The sequence below is a fragment of the Canis lupus genome, chromosome 4 (genome assembly GCF_048164855.1).
Source record: "Canis lupus baileyi chromosome 4, mCanLup2.hap1, whole genome shotgun sequence".
Lineage (NCBI taxonomy): Eukaryota > Metazoa > Chordata > Mammalia > Carnivora > Canidae > Canis > Canis lupus.
Window position 1 is genome coordinate 65579597 of NC_132841.1, and position 24122 is coordinate 65603718.

The 24122-nt window shown below is 34.0% G+C and overlaps 1 protein-coding gene across 1 annotated transcript in view; it reads left to right on the forward strand.

Moving 5' to 3' along the window:
- Positions 1-24122, forward strand: part of HCN1 (hyperpolarization activated cyclic nucleotide gated potassium channel 1) — a 386148-nt gene that overhangs the window by 48459 nt on the left and 313567 nt on the right. Inside the window, exon 2 of the mRNA XM_072824665.1 lies at positions 5169-5592. Coding sequence (XP_072680766.1) covers positions 5169-5592 — 424 coding nt within the window. The remainder of the gene's footprint in view (positions 1-5168; positions 5593-24122) is intronic.

The following is a 24122-nucleotide window of genomic DNA, read 5'->3' on the forward strand; positions in this document are numbered from 1 at the left end:
ATACCACCTCACACCAGTGAGAATGGGGAAAATTAACAAGGCAGGGAACAACAAATGTTGGAGAGGATGCGGAGAAAAGGGAACCCTCTTACACTGTTGGTGGGAATGTGAACTGGTGCAGCCACTCTGGAAAACTGTGTGGAGGTTCCTCAAACAGTTAAAAATAGACCTGCCCTACGACCCAGCAATTGCACTGTTGGGGATTTACCCCAAAGATACAAATGCAATGAAACGCCGGGACCCCTGCACCCCGATGTTTATAGCAGCAATGGCCACGATAGCCAAACTGTGGAAGGAGCCTCGGTGTCCAACGAAAGATGAATGGATAAAGAAGATGTGGTTTATGTATACAATGGAATATTACTCAGCTATTAGAAATGACAAATACCCACCATTTGCTTCAACATGGATGGAACTGGAGGGTATTATGCTGAGTGAAGTAAGCCAGTCGGAGAAGGACAAACGTTATATGTTCTCATTCATTTGGGGAATATAAATAATAGTGAAAGGGAATATAAGGGAAGGGGGAAGAAATGTGTGGGAAATATCAGAAAGGGAGACAGAACGTAAAGACTGCTAACTCTGGGAAACGAACTAGGGGTGGTAGAAGGGGAGGAGGGCGGGGGGTGGGAGTGAATGGGTGACGGGCACTGGGGGTTATTCTGTATGTTAGTAAATTGAACACCAATAAAAAATAAATAAAAAAAAATAAAGTCCAACCAATATCCTTTACAAATATTCTCTCTAAAGCAGGATGAATAGAAGGAGATGGATTTTATAATATACCAAACCAAGTGTCAAATCCAAAACTGCTTTTGTTTTCAGGCTATATAACCTCAGAACATGTTCCTAATCTCTTTGTTTCCTTTTTTAAATTTGTTACAGTGTCTTCTATGTTATAAAACCCCTCAATTAGTAAAATCCAGAGTTATATAAAATATAAGAAGTTATTTGCTGCATTAATTACTCTGTGTCTTATCAAAAAGAATTTATTTAAATATACCCATTGAGTGTATGTTTCTATTAAAAATTAAGTTAATATATCTTTTAGTATTTGTTATCTTAGATGTTGCCTACATTACTGTAGAAGTTAAACAGAAGATAAAAATACAATTTTGAACTTCAAAGAACTTAATCCATGAGCACTGCATAGAATGATTGAATCACTATATTGTATACCTGAAACTAATATAACATTTTGCATTAACTATATTGGAATTGAAATTAAAAACTTAGTAAAATTTTAAAAGAATTTAAATCCAGGAATGATGTAGAAAACAAAAATAATTGGGCAGCCCTGGTGGCCCAGTGGTTTAGCGCCGCCTTCAGCCCAGGGCGTGATCCTGGAGACCTGGAGACCCGGGATCAAGTCCCATATCAGGCTTCCTGCATGGAGCCTGCTTCTCTCTCTGCCTCTGCCTCTGCCTCTCTCTCTTTCTCTGTGTCTCATGAAAAAATAAATAAAATCTTTAAAAAAGAAGAAAACAAAAATAATTAGTAAACAAAAGGAAAAATAAGAACCATGCTGAAAATATATATTGCTCTGAGGTTTAAAAAAAATAAGAAACTCAGGCTTGAAGGTAGATAGAATGCTAATAGGAAAAAGAATAAATAGACTGGAGGAAACTGTATCTCCTGTACATGTACCTAGGTGAGCCTGATGGCAAGGTAAGGATAAGTACTTTCTCACTTAAGAAATGATGTTCTTGCCATAACGTGTTAAAGAAGAGGCTGGGAAGGGAGGAGGAGGCTATATTATAGAGTGCCTTGAAAACAAGGCTGAGTTATTTTTACTTAATTAAGGGAGTCATTGATGGTTTTTGACCTGCCAAGTTATGTGTTAGATAAGTTGCTCTGGGATTGATGGGTAAAACTGGTCAGATTCCAGAGACAGGAGACTTGAGCTATTCTAAGCAAGAACTAGTTCTGCTGAAACTAGATATCAGTGGGAATAGAAAGAGGAATGAATAGGAAAGAGTATTCCATAATGACATGTATAAGACTTAAAAAATTGAAAATTAAAGAAAAGGGTGAGCCCTGAGTATTCAAGCAACATTTTCAGAACAGAGAGTCAAGAAAAGAAACTTGTGGGCAGGTAGGCAAGAGAGTCTCATGAGGTCAGTTTTCAGGAACATATTCTTTGCTGAAAAAAACAGAAGTTATATCATACTTTTAGAGTGGGTGACAACTGTATTTTCCTTGGCTAGATAAGGAATGAATCCATGTTAACTGAAGAAAGTGTTATATTATGCAAAGTCTATAACAAGATCTGTGTTTATGTCTGTAAAATAGAATCAGTGATACTTTAAAAGGAAATTATAAGGTTTAATGGAGCTTTATATTGATAATGAGATTTCTGATGGTTTCAGACCATAATAAGTACCACTAATAAAAAGCTATGGTGTGATAAAAATTATTGCTCCAACAATGAATAGATGGCACTTTATCCTCTTCATTTCTATTTAGTAAGAGGGATAAAATATGTTTTTTTTCTTTAAAAATATCTTCTGTCTTAATGAGAGAAATATAAGGATGTCTGTAAAAGAAAGTATTTTTTAATGGGCTTCTGGCTGCTTCCCCCAAAATTGGTTTTCTTTTGGTAAGGAAAGGTACATGAATACTAAGTAGGCCACCAGCATTGTGTACCACAGTTTGTTAAATGCCAAGATTTATGATTTGCATATATCATTTCATTTAATCTGTAAAACTCTACACATTTAGTGCTATAATAATCTTCATTTTACAGATGAGAAAATTTAGGATTAGAGAATTTAAATAACTTCTCTCCAAATTAAACAGCTGGTAGGAATTTCTACTTGAAGATAGTTGCAGTGGGAATTGTAAAGGGCAAATGGATGAATACAACTTATACGTAGGTGTTAGAACCACAGTCTTGGTGACTGATCCGAATGTGAGATTGAGTAGATTTAAGGCCAGGAGTTTTCTAAGATTGCTCCAGGGTTTCTGGCTTGCAAGTAAGGTATAGAGTTGTTCCATTCCCTGGCATAGGGAACATGTGAGAATTCTATACAAGAGGGGAGGTGATGAGTTTGAGCATATGCCTGCTGTGACGTGTGTGTGAGATTTGCATGAGGATAGATTCAATGGGCTGCTGATGAGGAGGTTAGGAGGCATAGAAGACAGGAATGGACCAGAGGTGGAGCTTTTGGAATCATTAGTTATGAATTAATCATAAAGACATGGATGAGTGTGTGATATAGCTCAAGGAGCATGTGTAGAATAGAAGAGAAAAAGACTATGCGTGAAACCCAGGGGAATAGCCTTCAAGGAGAAGGCAGAAAGATGAGCTCACAGAAGAGACTGATAACAGTGTCCAGAAAAGTGAAAATCCTCAGGACACACATGGTTTCATTTTAGAGTTCAATGATGTCACTTCTTTGTGAAATAGCTATAACAGTATTGCGTCTCCTCTACATCTCTCCCCTATCCTTGGTGTATTAAATGGCACATTTTGCATTTCCATTAAAAGAGGAGGGGGATAAAAGAGAAGTTATGTCATTGAAATTGACAGTGCATGATATACGATTGACATGGATATGTATATACTTGTCCATAAAGGTGTAGGTACGTTTTGACACAAAGACTGATGAAATCTTCAACATGAGAAACATTTATTTTTTTACATAATCCTGGGTGTTGGAGACAAGGGGAGAGAAGCCCTATTATAGTTCCTTCTTGCACTACTACTTTTATCCCAAGTCATTCATAATCAGGAGTAATAGTAACTGAAAGGTTTATGCAATTGTATACCTTGCCAAAATGTAGCTCAAATAGTCCAAATAGGAAAATTAATGTAAGATAAAGATATCTTGGTTAATAGAAATTTCTGTCATGGAAATTTATATCATTGGGGTACTTGGGTGGCTCAGTGTCAAGCATCTGACTTTGGCTCAGGTCATGATACCAGGGTCCTGGGATCAAGCCCCAAGTCGTGCTCTGCTTGGGGAGTCTGTTTCTTCCTTTCTCTCTGCTCCAATCCCCTGCTCATGCTCTCTCTCTTTCAAATAAATAAAATCTTTAAAAAAAAAAAAAGAAATTTACCTCATTTATACAACAAAACTGCCAGAGGAGTATACCTATGACTAGGATGAAGTAACTCATGATTTTGGAGACTATTTCATGATTATAGGGTTGTAACGGTTGATCCGCTTCTTCATTTTTATAAGTATACTGTAACAAATATAAGTAGTCTATTACCTAGTCAGTTCACTACAGTGTCAACAGATTTTAAATAAACTGCATGAAAATGATATTATAATAATCTTCAATGAACTTAATTATACTCTATTAAATATATTATACTATATTATATTGGTTTTCTGCCAATTTTAATATAAGATGAGGTAAGAATGTTTCAAAAAGTAGCTAGTAATCATAGACGTGTTGAAAATTGTCAGAAAATTTAAGAAAGAATTATTTGAAAAAAGAGTGGGAATATATTTAAAGTAGTTGTTCAGTGAAATAGTGATAAAAATGTGAGTTTGGGTAGATTCTAATTTAAAATCTAAAGTGGTCTGTTCAATTTTTAGCCTCAGAACAAAATTAGTTTTCTCATTTCAAACTAAAAAAGAAGAAAGCATAAATATTTGGAGTACTGTAAAGCCATGGGCTAGCCTGCAATTTATGGTTGACCTAATCTGTACTCCTAGAGATACTATAAATTTTTAGTACCAATATTTTTAGTGTACCAGCATTTTAGTATTTATTCTAATTGATGATTGATGGGTAATTTGACATATAAGGTATTTCAAAGTGTCTCTAAAGAATCTTCAAAAAAATGGTGTTTTAAGTTGGCTTTTCTGGTCTTATACTTCTCTTTTATTTCCATCTATATATTACATGTTAACATAGGGGAGGCAGTCTTTGCTTTTTTACCGGATATATGGGGCAATGAGTGTTCTTGAATTCATTTCAGTAACACTTCATATCAAATAATTGTTAGAATTCTATAAACACAATGCTCTGCTTTAGAAATATATTAATTTACCTAGATTTAAATTTATAGCCGTTGAAGGCGTTAACCTTATTTACAAAACAAACACTTTGTTCTTTTACTCATTTATTAACCATAAGTCAGTAATATTTTTATGATGGGAAGAATGGTTATTGTCTATATCTTAAAATCTGATTTTTTTTATTTGTTGTAGGTTTTATTGGGATTTAATAATGCTTATCATGATGGTTGGAAATCTGGTCATCATACCAGTTGGAATCACATTCTTTACAGAACAAACAACAACACCATGGATTATTTTCAATGTGGCATCAGATACAGTTTTCCTTTTGGACCTGATAATGAATTTTAGGACTGGCACTGTCAATGAAGACAGTTCTGAAATCATCCTGGACCCTAAAGTGATCAAGATGAATTATTTAAAAAGCTGGTTTGTGGTTGACTTTATCTCATCAATCCCAGTGGATTATATCTTTCTCATTGTAGAAAAAGGAATGGATTCAGAAGTTTACAAGACAGCCAGGGCACTTCGCATTGTGAGGTTTACAAAAATTCTCAGTCTCTTGCGTTTATTACGACTTTCAAGGTTAATTAGATACATACATCAGTGGGAAGAGGTAAGACATATCTTTTACTTCTTTAAAGTCCTATATATCATAAGATTGTTAACTCTAACTTTTAAGATGAACACCTGTGCTATGTATAATGAGTTTTATGAAATTCAAGAAGGAAATTCTATGTATTCCTTTTGGTGCATAAGTGATATATTTGTATCTTCAAAAGGTATGGTCAAATACTGGATTTGAATCAACTGAAAAAAATAGTGATTGCAAAATAATTGTTTTATGCCAGTTAAGTCTCTTTTTAAAAACAAATCCTCTTTAATCAAGAAATGTTTATCCTAACCAATGCAATCCCTCTTTTAGCATGGGAAGTTTCTTTTTATTTAACATGAATACGCATCATGTACCATCTTTGACAAAGATGTGTAGGCTCTGATTGCTAATCTAGTTTGTATCATTAGTTCTATGAGATAATCTAGTTTACGTTCCCTCTAATATTGAAATTTCGAGAATTTGCATTTGAAGAAAACATACTTTAAAAAGTATTTCCGATTGTACATGTAGACTGATTTTAGCATAATTTGCTCAGTGTTATGCTTTTGCCTATAATTATTTATTATAATTTCTCCCCATTAATTCATTTCAAAATACTGAAAAACAGCATACCCAGGAGGGAAATTATTACATAGAAAACACAAATAGTACAGTGAATAAATATAATGAATCTGGCCAATATTTTGCTAAAGAGGGCATCTGTTGTTCTTACACAGTTGGTGGGACCTGAAAGGACTCAGCCAACTGGAGTTTCCAAAGATCTAAGTTAAATGTACCATCATTTATGTCCTTAAATCCAGGGTCTGCTTCATAACCTTTTTGACTTGATTTTCCTTCTAAGTCTACTTTTTAAAATTAATTATAACCTGAATTTATTGTTTGCATAAAACAAAGATCAAAAAGACTTAGAGTGCCTAAACCTAGACTCATGAAAACAATGTACTGGCAATAGATTAATTATTGCTTTACTAGCTACAGAAATGCTTTTTAACATTTTTAGGAAGAATTGTGTTTTGGAATTTAGATTTAAACAAGTCCTAAAATGGAACTTCTGTGAACGTTAGTTCTGCTTTCTGTGAGACTGTAGCAGTGTTTTGTGTGTGCTTGTCAATGACATTTTGGTTCACAGGATTTCAGGAAATGACATGCAATAATAAAACACTGCATAAGACACTGCTGAAAGGCATAAAAATGGAACATTCTTAAAATATGGATATGGATTATATTCAAAATCAAATGAAGCATATTTCAGAAATTGGATTCATCTTGTAAAATGTCTCTATATAGCATAATCCATCTAAAATGTAATAAATGTTTGGTTCTTAAACTTTATTATATTTGAGATTAATATCAAACCAAGATGATTATTGATAATAATAGTTAATATTTATTGAGGGCTTATTATATGTTAAATAATGTATTTTATTCTTTACATGGATTTGTTCATTTTCCTAATAATCCTAGTAGCTTACCCACATTTATAGAGTTAGTAAAGGCTGGAGCTAGAATTCTAACCTTGGCAGTCTGACTTCAGAGCAAATGCTCCTGACCACAAAACTATATAGTTTCTTACTATAACATACCCTCTTTCAATGATAAATACCTTAATATTCCACCATTTTATAGATTGAATGAAAAATTGTAGGAAACTTTTCTTAACTAAGATTGTGTCTATGCAACATAAGAGTTGAACATTTACTTAACTCTTAAAACATAGTAACATTTTTTTTAACGAATATCCTGTACAAGGAAAAGTTACTGCTATAAATAGCCAGGCAATTAAAAATACAGTGGGCAATGTGACTATTTTCAATGTTTTGTAGCTTTAACCCAAATACCCTAGAGAATGGCAGCAGGATGAACAGATGGTATCCTATCAGATAAAATGGCAGGCCATGCAGTCACAGAAGAGGACACTCCTTACACTGTTGCCCTCTGGTTCCTGGCAGCAGTTATAGTCACCTAGATCTGTGTAACATGATGGTGTTTTAAAGATGCCATGATATAATTCAGGATTATTGGCTCACAGCCATCATTACTGTAAAATGCAATTTAATATGCACTCACAGATATTTAGTATCCAAACACATTGAGGCTAGAGTTGTGAGTTGGCAAGATCTTTCTCATAAACAAATGACCTTGATGATGAATAAACTGTAAGCTCATTTAAATGAAGAATGTTTTCTTGATTATATGATATCCTGTGCAAAATCTCATATATCATGGATATTAAATGCCTGTTAGAAATATTGCTAAACAAAGAAGAAACAGTAATAATTAATCCAGAATTTAATACAAATTCATTATTTTATTACCTATATGATTCACACCAAAAGCACAGAGAAACTTGAATGGTTCCAAACTGGCAAATCTCTACCTGATTTTTATAAATGCCCAACAGGATATGTTTACTGTAAAAAATACAACAAATAAACCAGAAGATTTTGCTCTGTGAGCATTTGGAATAGGACTGCAGAGGAAGATGTGAGTTCACCCACATGTCTTTGAGTTCCGAGTGTTTTAGTACCAAGCTGGCTAATGCTAAATTCAGCAAATTTGGGGAAGTAATGTGTGAAGTCTGGAAGCTGCCACTGTTCTAAATGAATCATTCCCAAAGAAAGTGGCTGCCTTCTATAGGAAACTGCTTCCATCTTCAATGATACATTTTTTTTTTCGGTCTGAATTAGTTCAACTGAAAAACAACAAGAAGTGCCAAAGCCAAATAAATTAGAGAAATATTGTGAATGAAATACAGAAACTTTAAAATTTAGTCCTTATGTTACTATCATTACTAAAGTTGAATGTAGTGGCTAATGGAGGAAAGAGGTGATTTGACCAACTTGTTTATGAAACACATGGAATTAAAGAGTCAGGAAGGAAGTTAATTTTCACAAAGCAATTATAAGATCAATGGCTTTAAGATGCAAAATTAGAGCTCTCTGAAGCTATATTGAGAGTATATATATATATATATATATATATATATATATATATATTGCCAGGTGAGGTGAAAATCTGTGGCAATTTAGATGAATCAGGCCAGGACATTCCTTTTCCTATAATCGCCAGAAAACCAAGGTATATTTTTCCCACTCTTGTATTTTGGTTGGGAAAAAAAAATCCCTTAATTTGTCATTGTTGTTAATGTTGTATTTCAGGTAAAGAGTGACTCAAGCTGGAGTGTTATTTTATCACCTGTCACAGGGGGGAACCCATTCTCGGTGACCTAAAAGAAACAAAGTGAGGAAATCTCTGGAAATAAAATAGAATATTAGTAACAATTTGGGACCATCACAAGCCCAGAAGAGATGAAAGGTAGATTAAGAGGTTAGTAAATGGGAGATTATTCAGCCAGCAAAGGTGAAAAATTCTAGGAACCTTAAATCCCTCAGCTGCTGATATCAGCCATTTTATCAAAGAGGGATAACCCTTGATATTATTTGAGATTTAGGAAATAGTAATTGAAAAGAGAAATGCTTCTCTATAATGGTTATCTTTCTGTAGGATTCAGTGTCACATAAAGTGTAAATTCTTCATGAGCAATGTGAAAAAAGTGTGGGAAATGCATGATGCTTGTATAACTATGGCTTTGGAACACACACATATAATATTTTATTTTGTATTACTGTCTCTTGTTCCCTAAATCTTCCTTGTGTAGATTTTAGAAATACCATAATTAACTAGATCCATTTTTGAGGCAGGAAGAGGGCTTATGGTTCTGAACTTCATATATGTCTATAGTAATTTTAGATGAGTAATGTTTGCAACATTGAGATGCTCTTCTAGCAATCAATATTAGATTTTTATGTTAGCTCAGAGATAGGTTTATATACAAATTATGTTTAACAACACAGCATCAATAAGGAAATTTATTCCACAGGGAGCTAATGCAGACTGTGGTTTCTGTCCTTGGTTAATTTTAGCATTTTAATTGGTTTAAATCAGAAACTAACTCTTGCTATAAATTGCCTATCTATAATTACACAATACATATTCTAACTACTTTCATTTTTTCGGAAAACACATCAAATTCTAAAGATTTGCTATAAGCAAACACCAGTGTTTTCCTAAACCTAGCCCCTATTAAAACTAAGAGAGGCTCTCTATCGCCTATCACATCAAATCTGCATTTCTTTGCTGTGCCTTCAAGGCTCTCCAGCAAACTGTTTCCCTATTTCGCTACTGTCACTTCATATTTGTACCCAACAACTCTCTCCTGTTTTTTAGTTTTACAGTTCTTGCAGAGAATGAGTCTTTCTGCTTCGGTAATTTTGCATGTGCCACACCTCAAATTTGGAAAGTGTTTTCTTTTGTTCTATCACTCCTTTAAAAATTAGCTTCAAAGTCATCTTCAGAAAATATTTGACATTGATGGACTGGGCTGTAATGGTCAGAATTTGGGCAATTCTGCTGGCTCTTCTTGGAATCGTTCATGTTGATAGTGTTGTTGCTAATGCTTATTTATATGTGTTTTCCTTTTCTTTGGCTGGCTATAAATGTCTATAGAAAACAGGCAGTGTCAACTTTGCCTTTGAATTTCCTTGCACATGAACACAGAGTTCAGAAAGGTCATCAGAGCATGCCTATTCCCTAAATACATGGCAATCCTCCATGTTCTAAATCCATTAAATAATTGCAAGGGAATATTCATTCTTTACTCGCGAGCAATTACTGAGTAGCTTCTATGTGCAGATGCTGCATGAGAGAATTCAAAGCAGATCCCAGCTTTGTAGGAAAAACAGACATGTGAGCAAATAATCACAGATGGTGTGGAAAGTAGCAGAATAAAGGAGGGAGTGAACAACACAGCTTTTTTTTGCACAAGAGGAGAGGCTTACAGATACTTGAACTGGGTTTCAAAGCTGAAGTCTGATTTTCCCAGCTGAACACAATGGGGCAGGAAGGAGCATTCTAGTAAGACCTGCACTGTGAAGCAGCCTAGCACACAGGAGTGCTGCACCTCCAGAGTCTAGGTTGTAAGCAGAGTGAGTTTGGAGGCCATAGACATGAATTTGTGCTGATGTTGGACCTAATAAAGTGTCATTGAGGCATTTTAGTCAGGAAGGTTACATTTGGAGTGCTACAGAATGAAGAGGACTGGAGGTCACTGAGGATGGACCTAATAATAATACCAGTTAAGAGACGAATGTATCACTCATTTGCCTTTCTTACATGTAGCCAGCGCCAAGCAGGGCACTGTTTAGTTACCTAAAGGGAGATTTAACTTTGCCAAGAACTCTTACCCTTGAACTGTTTGTGCTAATAATAAAATATGAGAAGGTCTTATATGAAGTCCTTTTGTAATATTTTATAATTTAAATATCAATTATGTTTGATATAATTAATATTATATTAATAGTGATACATTCATAATATATGTACTATGTCAGTGTATACAATATATACTAATATTGATATTACTGATACAGTTATATTTGAGATTTGTATTTCATACCAGCAAATGTGATGTGAGATGAACCCTATACTGGAAATTAATATGTGTAGGACTTTATTCAAATTGTGCCTTTTATTTTCCATGTAATCTAGGGAGAAGCCTTTAAAGTGACTTATTTAGGCCTATACAACTTAATAGAACAGCTGTGAAATTCAAAGGAATGAGATGCATGGAAATTGTTTGAAACATTTACATTGATGTATGTCTATATATATAATATTGCTATAATAAGATTCATGATGTCATATTTCTCAGATTAACACATTTGCTGACACCAACATCATTACGCATGTGTAGTGAGTTGCTTAATATTTCTTCAGGCAAATATTGATTCTGCTAAAGACCACTAGGTGTCCTCTATTGGTTGTGTTACTTCAGGGTTCTATATTCTAAAAAAAAACAAAATTGTCTTCTTTGGAAATTGTTCCCTTGCACTCTCCTAAACTCACCTAATTCCTTGGCTATTTATGTCGAGGTAAAATAGACGACTCTGGATATTTATATATGCGAAAATGATTTTTTTTATCTATACTTTCTCCTCAGGTAAAACAAAGAGTTTAAGTTCCTTCTCTAAGGAATTATTTTTATTCTAAGAGAATTATTATACTGTGTATTTTTTATGATGATATTTTAACAGATACTCCGAAGTTCTAAAGTAGAATGTGATGAGTTCTATTTGGATATAAAATGTTGTGAGGTGAAGGCAATTAAGTAGAGATTAACAAGGTGTATGTGGGTATATGTCTGTGTGTGTTAGAGGTGATATACATAATTTTATGAATTCTCTTTGTTCAGTGCACCACAGCAGATCTGTATAATTCTGATGCTTTGGACATGGAAATCTCAGTTTAACATTAAAAAAAGCAAGATCATATCTGAAATGTTTAGACCCTTATTTTAAGATTAAAACACTAGACTTTATTAAGTCTATGTTATTGGCCCAATTTATGTTCCTATTTTGCATGTTTTTATATACTTCCATGGCTATATGTTGATAACAGCCAGACTTATATCTAAAGTTTCAAATTATGTACCCCTGTCTCAAAGTCTAAATGAGTGTGTGACATCTATAAAGATATCTCTTGAGATCCTCAAGCTCAGGATGTCCATTTCTCCTTCTCTCTTGTTTCCTTTTATATTTTTCCTTTTCTCATTTCCTTTCATCAGTTTAAAATCTAAGAGGCAGCCTTGACTTCTCTTTCTCTTTCAATCTCTGTTGCTAACAGTAATCATGTCCTACTGATTCTACTTCTTGAAGGTCTTTTGAATACCAGTACTCTTCCTGAATTTTCCTAGTTGTCATCATCCTAGTTGAAACCAATGCCAGTCATTGCTCAATTTTTATATTTCTCATGTTTATAATAGAGGAATTACAAGATTATAAAATACACCCTTATAGAGGTGCCTGAGTGACTCTGTCAGTTGGGTGTCTGACTCTTGATTTTGGCTCAGGTCAGGATATCAGGGTCCTGGGATTCAACCCCACATCAGACTCCATGCTCAGCAAGAAGTCTGCTTGAGATTCTCTTTGTGGCTCCCCTGCTCACACATGCTTTCTCTATCTCTCTTACAAGAAATGAATGGGGCAGCCCCGGTGGCTTGGCGGTGTAGTGCTGCCTTCAGCCCAGGACCTGATCCTGGAGTCCCGGGATCGAGTCCCACATCGGGCTCCCTCCATGGAGCCTGCTTCTCACTCTGCCTGTGTCTCTGCCTCTCTCTCTCTCTCTCTGTATCTCTCATGAATAAATAAATAAAATCTTAAAAAAAAAGAAATGAATAAATTTTAATAATGCATTATTTCTGCCTGAAATATACTGAGTAGAGAATTGAAGTAGCAAATAAATCAGCAAATAATTTAGGACAAAATGCATTCAGCCTCAGATTTATCTGAAGTTTCTTGAAAAAAAGTCTCAGTTTTTCCTTCCATTGTGCACACAGTTACATGTATTATGGCTACAACTATTTTCTGCTCATCTGCCTGCTGTTAGAGTGAAAATTGTGAATGCCATTGGTTCGTGAGTATTGGACATCACATTTATGATGTGATTCCGGTTTAAATTTGAATTATGGTTCAATTTCCAGAGTGTTTCCTAATAAACATGTGTTACTTTAATTATCTAAGTAATTATCTCAATTGAACAGGTCACTTTTGTTGGTTTTGTATATTGTGGTGCACCTGTCTACAAACAAGAGAGGTGTGATGAGACATGACATAAATTGGAACGTGTTATAGTGACACCTGAGAATATTTTATTATTATGAATAATGAAGTGAAATTAAGCTCACTCCTAAGGGAATGTCAAATATATTTATTTAATCATAAGTGGAAAAATGGTGCTTTTTTATTATTAGTATATGATAAACCTATCTTTTACTTTAGATACAATGTCAAAGATTTTTTAAATTAATTTGAAACATTTTAGTAAAAAAGTTATGCTTGCCTTATGTCAAAAGCAATAATTGTTACCTATTTCATTGGGCAAGGTGTAGTCATTGAAATACATTAGAAATTGTCACAGAAAGTCAGTTTTCTTAAGACATATCCATTATGAAAGCTCAAAAATAAATAAAATTAGAATCCTCAATCACACTGGATAATAGCTGAGAAAGACCTACTTTGACTTCTCTTTCTGTCTTGCTGATGTATGCACTTTAGATTTTGTATTAGAGGAGTCGTGTCTTAGTGTGAAAACGAAATACATTTGGTTGGTTATATAATTCTGGTGGCTATTTTGAGTTAAGCCTGCCATTTAGGCCATTTTTTTTAAAAAGAGGGTCAAAATCTTTTCTTATTACATCTTAAAGTGAAAGTAGACATTGAATAAGGAATCTGGAAGCTAGTCTCAGGGTTCTATATAGTTTAAAGCAGTTGCAAAGAAGGAGAATAGCTATTTTGATATAATCGTATTCATCAGAAGTGGTTAATTCAAAAAGGATTTCCCATTAAGATTGATCATCAATGGGGATATTTGCCATAATGTGCTAATTATCTCAATATTCTGCTTTCTTGTTGTTACTTTTGTGGACATAGGAGTTGGATGAACATACAAAATACAAGAAATTAAGATTAATTAAAATAAAAATCAGGAGTATCTTGTGCAAGTGATTTCCAGATGCCATTCTCTCATTTAAAAAATCTGGCTGATGGCTTCTAGTTGGCTTGATATGGCTGTTTTATACTTGAAGAGAAAATTCATGTAAAAGGGCTTTGTAAACTCTAATGTGGGAAGCCTAAAAGTATATTAATTTAAGATATAATTAGTCAGTTAAATTGTTTTCAATATTTTTTTCATAGAATTTCAGCAAGAATAAAATTCCCATCTTCCTCAATATTTTAAATCATAACAGAGAGTAAAAGGTAGAATTTGGATTGTGGTAGCATGTGCTTTGTAATTTAGAATCCAAGAACTATAACTGCCTAATAGTATCTAACAGTACTATTGGGGGTATCTACTAACCTTGTGGAGGTTATAGTGTTTGAGTATGGGGAGGAATTCTCCATCGTGTGAAAATATTCATCTTTATGATACTGAAGAGGAAGATTAATGTCCAGAATAGCTGCTTCCAATTAACTGGCAGTGAAGCATAAGCATTCAAGTGTGTAGGTTTTAATAATATTGTACAATTAAAATGCTTCCCCCTTTTTATTTAATCTGAAATTCAGAGAAATGCTGTCTTAGATAGTCTTTAACTCAATAGAAGATTACCTCCCCTTTTCCCTCTGGACATATTTGCTGTAGAAGCAAAATAATTTTATAATGAAAGAAATTACCAAAAAATGATAGTAATTTGTTAGGAAAGAGTTCTTGAAGGATTTCTAGATTTATTGTAATTTAGACTCACATAAAGTATTAACTTTAGAATAACATTAGAACATATATGGATTCCAAAACTAGTATATGTATTCTATCTCCTGACTTGCAAGGCTAGGTTATGAGTAAGAGACTCTGAAGTACTGGATGACTGACTAGTTTTGTGTTTGCATACATTTTTTGAAAATTATGATATTAATGACTAAAGTCTCATTATTGGAGAATGATTTCATTTATGTTTTATGGCTTTTTCAGCTTCAAGAGTAGCCTTTAGACAGTCAAACATGCTATCAGCCATTACCAAATTACATTTTAGCAGGCTATTGGTTGGCAGGTAGTGAGAGTAATTCTCAAGTCATTGAGAGCAATTCTCTATACAAAAATGATAGTATGATAACTTGAGTGAGAGATGCCTTTGTGTGAGAGAAGGGTTCCACTGAGATATAAGAAGTTTAGTTGGGTTGCAAAAGAGACAGGAGGATGCCAGCAAGCAATTTAAAAAAATCTCTTACACTTTTGCTGAAGTCTTTCCTTGTTGCCAAATTACTAGTATTTGCCTAATATCAAAGATGAATGTTTTAATGTTTGTAAGTGTTATTGCTGGGAATTTTACCAACTAAATCAACCATCCCCCTTCCCATTTAGTTGAATTGTTATTTCAGATGTTCCAAAAATCTTGTGTCTTGAAATTAGAAGATGATTCTGTGGCTTCAGATGAAAAAATTTCCAGTTAGCACATGGTCTAGCAAAATACTACTGTTTTTGCAAGAATTCTGTTTAGTCGCACATTTCTCAAATGCATGATTCTATATATCCAGTTAAACACTATATATGTAATTACATACTAACTCTTCTAAATAAAATGAACCAAAGAACCCATGTGTTGATAGAGTCTAACAGGCAAAAGGAGTATATTCTTTCTACCAAAGACTCTCTCAAAAATCCCTTCAGCGGTAAGACTGTTTATTGATGTTGTGTTCATTGTTGTGGTGGCAGTGCTGTTGTCCCTCTTGTTGAGGGAAGCAGCAAGCAGTGGAATCACTCCAAGCCTCAAGCTAGTTAACACCCTCTGTTCTTCGAAGTGAGGAGTCAGATGCTCTAGCTGTGATGTTAGCCTTCAGAAAATCAACTCCTTTCCCTGCTTTCTGAGAAAGCCAAGTCCCTCCCTTATCACCTATACGTCTATGGAAGCAGGGATTTTTCCCTGTCTTCCTCTGTCACGTTTCCCACTGGAAGATTTGATAAAAAGTGTGTAAACAAAATGTCTATCAGTATTTTTTTTTACAACTGTGAGAAAAAGAAACATAATTCTTTTATCAGGAGACATACACACACACCAACACACACACATACACACACACACACACACACACACACACACCAGGAACCCTTAGCATAGTACCAATGCAGCCTATTTCAAGACTTTGGGTATAATACATTTCATTAGTCCTTCAACCGAGGAATGGATTATTGGGCATTAATAAACCAATGTGATCCACTCCTTAGATGGAAAACTGTTGATTTTATCTGTTCATTATTTGCTGTATTACTTTATTTCTGCCTTTCAAAATAGAGAAGAAAAGTTGAGTAAAAAAAACAAAAGTAATTAGTGAGATGACTAAATTCAAAATAGAATACCTCCAAATTGGCAAAATAACCTACTCAACTTGCCACACCAAAGATACCAGATAGGTTATTCTTCCTTTTTACCTAATACAGATATCCAGGTGATAATTATTTTATTCAATTACTTTGACATATAAAGTAAATGAATGATTTGTGTTAAAAATGCAATTTAAATGTAATAAAATTTTACAGGTTCTATAAATTTTGTTTTCCAAATTATGCTATTAAAATTTTCCTAAAGGAAAAAAAGATGTTCAATTTTCTTTTCCAAAGAAAATAATCAAAATAGTTCCCTCCCAGTTCAGTCATGCAGGCATGTTATTGTTACAAACTTGGGCCTGCAAAACAGAATTAAGAGTGTTTCCCTTGTGCTCTTGAGTTTTCAGAAATCTTTTTCAGTATTTCCCAATGTGTGGTTTGTGAGTTATTAATGGTTTCATGGAAACCAAATTTTATTTTTGTTTTTTAGTGTTGAAAGTGTTATCACTCAGCCCAAGATATCTTGGTAGCTTCTTGCAGGGAAGGTCTATATGTTGCTTCCACTAACTACATATGCATCATAGGCTGGCTTGCAGTCTTGCTTCTTGTTGCCTGACACCTGGATGCAGACTGACTAAGCGGCTTGCATCTTAATGATTGCCAGTCATTTTTACAAGGAGGTAAAAAGCAATGTAGGGTCTTTAAAAAAAAAAAAAACATTTTATTTATTTATTTATTCATGAGACACACAGAGAGAGGCAGAAACATAGGTAGAGGGATAAGCAGGCTCCATGCAGGGAGCCCGATGTGGGACTCAATCCCGGACCCTGGGATCACACCCTGAGCCAAAGGCAGACACTCAACAGCTGAGCCACCCAGGTGTCCCGCTATGTAGGGTCTTAATGGACAATTTTGTAATCTGACCAGAAGTGATATATATTACTTTCTATGACTCTTTGGCTAGAAATTGTCACATGACCTCATCCAGCCACAAAAAAGTCAAGAAGAATGATCCACTGTGTACCTGGAAGGCAGAGAGCTGGAGCTATTTGCTTAATAGCATTACGTTAGGGGTTGGAATAGCTGACACATGGAGGCAGAGTATGTCTCAAATGATCACTAAGGTGGCCTGTGGCTAAATTGCCTTACACCTGGATCTATTTGAACTAAAATCATGGACTTGCTTGATGATCCCATTGGTTTTCTCTCATGGATATTTTTGGTTTAAGACAAACACCCTTCTAGCTACTGATGAGGTCATGATGGAGGAAACATGCTATAGTTTTCTATGATATAGTCACTGTGTCATTTATTAGGTTATTCATTCTTTCATGTTTAATGTGTAATGGACTCATAGTATATGTTATGCATATAGATTACAACAGTAAACAAAAACAGTTTCCATTATTAAATAGCATACAGTCTAATCAGATAAGCTAAAAGGAATAAAAATATAGTGCCCCATGATGGAAGAAATAACAGATATCTCTGTGAACATGTATCACGGTTTTGGGGGCTAGGGAAGGCTTCTTCCAGAAAGTGATATCTGAACTGAGACCTATAAGATGAGTTAGACTTAAAGAAAAAAGTGAAAGATGTCATAGCCAAGGGAATATTTCTTAAGTGAGAAGACATTTAAGAGTGTTTTCAAGTAGTCCACAAAGACTACATAGTTTGGGTATAAAGAGAAGAGATTGGAAAGATAAGGTGGTATTTTGAAAGTCAAATTAAAAAGCATAGAGTATCCTGAGGACAGTAAGAAACATTTTAGGCAACAATGTAATGTATTTATTTCACATTAATGCTCCTATGAAACTACATGCTCTTCTAAGCACTGCAAATATTGATTTTATTAATCCCCTAAAGAACCCTATGAAGTCGATAGTATCATTATTCCTTAAACAATTGAAGCTGAGGCACAGACAGGTGAACACTTTACCTAAGTTGCACTGGGCTAGTCAATGACAGTGCAAGGATTTAAATTCATGCATACTGCATCCTCCAAAATCGTAGCAAATATGTCTTCCCCCCTTTCTCCTGTTGCATAGATGTAAATATGACTGAAACCAGCATACAAATGGTTTGTAAAAAGAGGCAGGTAAGATTTAAGGTAGAACATCCATTAAGTGGCATTATTATAATTTAGACAAGAGATAAGATGGGGTGACAATAGTGCTACTGTCACATGACATCCTTCCTAAGCTTGCAAAGTGCTTTTAAAACTGATGGACATTCCTTTAGGCACCAGAAGGAACAGGCACTTATCACGGGTGATTCAGTCAGAGATGCCTCATGGGTATATCAATTATAAAGCAATCTTTATTTTACTTAGTTTTTGTAAGTGAACTCAACCTTAATAGGAATTTAAATCATTCTATTAATGGAAGTATGGATTTCCAAGCTTCAAAACATCAGATTTAGTGTGAGTTTAATAATTTATTAAATGTGGATTGATATTTGCATAATTTAATTTTCCTATCTTCCACATTAAAGAGAATTATAATGCTTAATTTTTTGACTTTTGCCCAATCTAGTAGAGAATAAAAAGTGTTATGAATATATGATATAATCGGAATAATTTTTTATAAGAAAAATTTATTGTACTGAAATCTTGAGAATGCTTGAAATGCAAGCATTATACAACTAGGTAGAGAGAATGCTTCATAATGTGTCCATTTTCTTTAGAATGCATTGCTTTTGTTTGAATTTCATTTTTCAAACAATTCATTCTTTAAAAATACTTAAAAATCAAACAAATCTTAGATTATTGGTAAATGTTCCTATTACTATTATATCTTTAGTCTTTGTTTAATTTCATGCCTTGTTCCAATTTATTGTTATTTGTTTAATGGCCTAGAATAGGGATATCTTAGTGAATGTTTTATATGCACTTAAAAATATATGTTTTCTGCAGTTATGGGTTGGAGTGTTCTATCATCTCCAATTGACAGTGGTAATTCTATTTTTTTTTTCTGATAGTGGTAATTCTAATCATTTATATCCCTACTGAGTTTATGATTGCTTGTTCTGGTGATTCTTAAGAGAGAGGTTAAAATTTGCAACTGTAATTTTGCCATTTCTCCTTTTAGTTCTACCAGTTTTTACTAAATGTACTTTGAAGCTGTGCTATGAATTTTATCCATAGTTAAAATTGTTATGTCCTCTTGATGAATTGCTCTTTTATCGCCATAAAATGACTATTTTTATCTCTGATATCTACTTTGATGTAAATGTAGCCACTTCATCTTATCTTTCTCCATCTTTTATTTTCAATCTGAGTTCTTCTTTTCTTTTTTTTTCTTTTTTTTTAAAGATTTTATTTATTTATTCGTAGAGACACAGAGAGAAAGAGGCAGAGACACAGGCAGAGGGAGAAGCAGGCTCCATGCAGGGAGAAGCAGGCTCCATGCAGGGAGCCGGATGTGGGACTCGATCCCAGGTCTCCAGGATCACACCCCGGGCTGCAGGTGGCACTAAACCGCTGTGCCACTGGGGCTGCCCTGAGTTCTTATTTTCAAATGAGTAGACAGCATATGGTTAAGTCTTGCTTTTGTTTATCAAATCTAGTAATTTCTACCTTTTAATTTAAACCATTTACATTTAATATTTTAATTGCTATCATTGGGTTTAAATCTACCATTTTGAAAAAAAAAATCTACCATTTTGGTATTGGTTTTCTATTTATTCCATGTATATATATATATTTTTTGTTCCTATCTCCTTGCTTCCTTTTATATTGAAATTTTTTACAATTCTATTTTATCTCCACTGTTGAATTAGTAACAATGCCTCATTTTTTTCCAATGCTTGCTCTAACATTTACAATATGCATCTTCATCACAGTCTACATTCAAATAATATTGCATAATTTCACATACAGTATAAGAAATTTAAAATAGTATATTTCCAGAGTTTCCTTGCCGGTTTTCTGCTACTGTTTACTTCTATGTTCATTATAAATGCCACGCTATATAGTAATTATTTATGCTCTAGTCTTTTAAGGTATTTATTTAAAAAGAGTTTAAAAATACCTTTTTATACTTTCTGTTACTGCTGTTATTTGTTCCTTTGTGTAGATCCAAATTTTTATCTGGTATCATTTTTCTTTTATATGAAGTTCTTTTAATATTTCTTGTAGTGCTGGTTAGTTGTTGATAAATTCTCTTTTTGTATGCTCAGCACTCATTGTTTTGTCTTTATTTTTATTTTTTTAATTTAAATTCAGTTTGCTAACATATAGTATAGCACCCAGTGCTCATCACATCATGTGCCCTCCTTAATGCCTGTCACCCAGTTACCCCATCTCCCCATCTACCTCCCCTTCAGCAACTATCAGTTTGTTTTCCAGAGTTAAGAGTCTCTCATGGTTTGTCTTCCTCTCTGATTTTTCCCCATTCAGTCTCCCCCTCTTCTCTTATTGTCCCTTGAACTATTTCTTATATTCCACATTTGAATGAAACCATATAACAATTGTTTTTCTCTGATTGAATTATTTCACTAAGCATGATACCCTCCAGTTCATCCACATCGATGTAAATGGTAGTTATTCATCCTTTCTGGGGGCTGAGTAATATTCCATTATATATACCACAACTTCTTTATCCATTCATCTGTTGAAGGACATCTTGGTTCCTTCTATAGTTTAGTTATTGTGGACATTGCTGCTATGAACATCCAGGTGCAGGTGCCCTGTTGTTTCACTACATCTGTTTCTTTGGGGTAAATACCTAGTAATTCAATTGTTGGGTCATAGGGTAGCTCTGTTTTTAATTTCTTGAGGAACCTCCACACTTTTTTCAAGGTGGCTACATCAGCTTGCATTCACACCAACATATAAGAGAGTTCCCCTTTCTCCACATCCTCTACAACATTTGTTGTTTCCTATCTTGTTAATCTTTAAAAAGTATTTGCACACATATAGGATTCTAGGAAGACTTTTTTTTCTCTTTTGGTACTATAAATATATCACTCGATTTTTTTTCCTGCATGTGTTGTTTCTGATGAGAAGTCTGATATCATTCTTTCCTTTGTTCCATTGTAGGGTAATGACTTTTGTCTGTGGCTGCTTTAAAAATTTTCTCTTTATCCCTGCTTTTCAACAATTTGATTTTTATGTGCATTAGGATGCTTTTCTTGTTTTACTTGAAGTTTGTTGAGTGCCTTGGATCTGTGTATTTGTAGTTTTTATCAAATTTGCAAAATGCTGGCCATTATTTCATCATATATTTTCTGTTCCGTTTACTCTTGTTTTATCGTTCTTTCCTTGGCCTTTGTAGTGACTTCACATGCTGTGCAGATGAATATTTAGCCAAAGACTCAAAGGAATTCCTCTGCTGATCTTTGAGCTTTCTCTCTGGGCACCTCCCTCAGCTCTGGTATTTTGCCTCACCCTGACCTCCCTTTCTCTCCACCTGTCTCTTGACTCTGTGAGAATGCTGACCTCTGGTTTCTTTTTCTCTGCACAATGCTCTGGAAATTCTTCTAGACAGGGAGGTGGTGCAAGGTTAGGGCTCGCTTTATTAGCTCCTCTTCTTCTAGGGATTATTTTTCTGTGCTGTCTTTGATTCAGTATCTGAAAACCTATGTTTCATACAGTCTGTCAGGTTTTCTAGTGGCTTAAGACAGGAAGGGAAGCTTGGTCCTTGTTACTCCATTATGATCAGAAACAGAATGATATGTATGCCTTGTTTCAAAATGAAGAATGATGTTTTATAGAGAGATTTTTCATTTCAGAGATGGGTATGATATAATATGAAACAACAATTTCATCCTAATTTTTGCATTTACATGACTTACATTATTTTATGTGACTTACATGATTTTACGGATGCAGGGAAATTGTGATATATGGCATACTTGTTTCATACAGCTATATCATTGTAGAAGGACGAGGCAAACACAATAAACATGTGCATCATAGAAAGCTTTTTCATGGAAAAGCATCATTAAATTGACCTTGCATGTTTAATATGAAACTAGCCATGGCTTAAATTATAGCCATTTAAAATTTTAACAAGTAGTTTGTTAAATTCTGGCTTCCACAAGTAAAATTCCAGTGCTTTGGGTTAGTTTCACCCAGTACATTCAAGCAGTATAGGCAATTTGCGTTGCCAAACATACGGTTGGCCCCTTTTGTATACAAAAGATTACGAAAATAATTCTTGGTCATAATACCAAGTAACACTTAGGTTCAGTATGTGATCTTGTATACTCTGGAAGAGGCACATGAAAAGTCAAAACTGTTTCTTACAAGAATGCAAAATATATTCAGGAAGTCTAGGGCCTTATTTTTATTCAATTATTTAAACAATTTTATTATGATAGAATAATAGAGCATTTTAGTTACCTCTCACTCAGCACTTTCAGAGGGAAATAATATAAGGTAGCGTGACAGTACTAGCCAAAATGTTTTTCATTCCGTTTTTTAAACTGGTACTTGTAAAGCAAAATTTGTACTGTGTTTTCATTTCTGATACTGATAACCATTTTCAAAAGAGACATGGTTCCAGCTAATTCTTAACCACATTCTCCAGACACCTAGAGGAAGTGTGGATCTGCCAATACAGGAATACTTCTGGATGAAATATATCCAGTGAATGTTATGTAGTAAACAAAAAGAATAATAATCAAGAATATGTTTTTATATGTCTAGGTAGAAATGCACATATACCTTTTCATGCCCCTTTGTATATAAACAAATGATGGACCCCTCTAAAGAGTTGAAAAATATGAGATTCCATGTCTGTAACTACAACGGATTCTAGAATAGCAAATCTTTCTAATCTTTTAACTTTTCTCAACAAAGTATTATGAAAATTTTCAAGCTAACAGAAATATTGAAAGAATTTCAACCATGAGCACTTATATATTCCCTACATAGTTTTTAAATTAACAATTGCTGTGTAATATATTTATCTTTTTATTCACATATCAATTTTGGTCTTTGACACATTTCAAAGGAAGCTGAGAACAAATATTTGTTTTCTTCCTCCAAATATTTAAGCATATATTAGAGGCTCAATTTTTAAGTTTTCAGTATTGTACATATGCTGTAACATATAAAGCACTTTCTTTGATATAATATAATTTTTTGGCACAATGAGAATAAAAAATGACTAGATAATGTAAGTAACATTATGAGCATTAAACAACCTTGAGAAATTAAAAACACATTCCAGTGACAGTCATTCCATCATGATTATGCTTCTCCAGTGACTACAAAATTTTCCTTTTAATGCCTCTAGTTTCTTGAATCTATAGTTATTTTTATGATCAAATTAGTGAAACTTTCCTTAGATTGGAAAATATTTTTAGATTCTTTCCTCTGGTTTTGGTTCCTTCACTTCAAAAAAAAAAAAAAAAAAAAGAAGTCGAATTGGGTAATCTCAAATAGCTTTCCCAAGCTTGGGTATTCCATGATCCTTCTTCTTCTTTTCCTAGCTTATCAGGTATATTATGCTGTGACTTATGAAAGCAAATAATTTGGGGCTTCTTCAAACTACTGATTTTTTTTTTCTTTTTACTGTTCTTTTTTTAAAAAAATATTCATTCATTCATTCATTCATTCATTCATTCATTCATTTGAGAGGCAGAGACACAGGCAGAGGGAGAAGCAGGCTCCCTGCAGGGAGCCCAATGTGGGACTTGATCCTGGACCC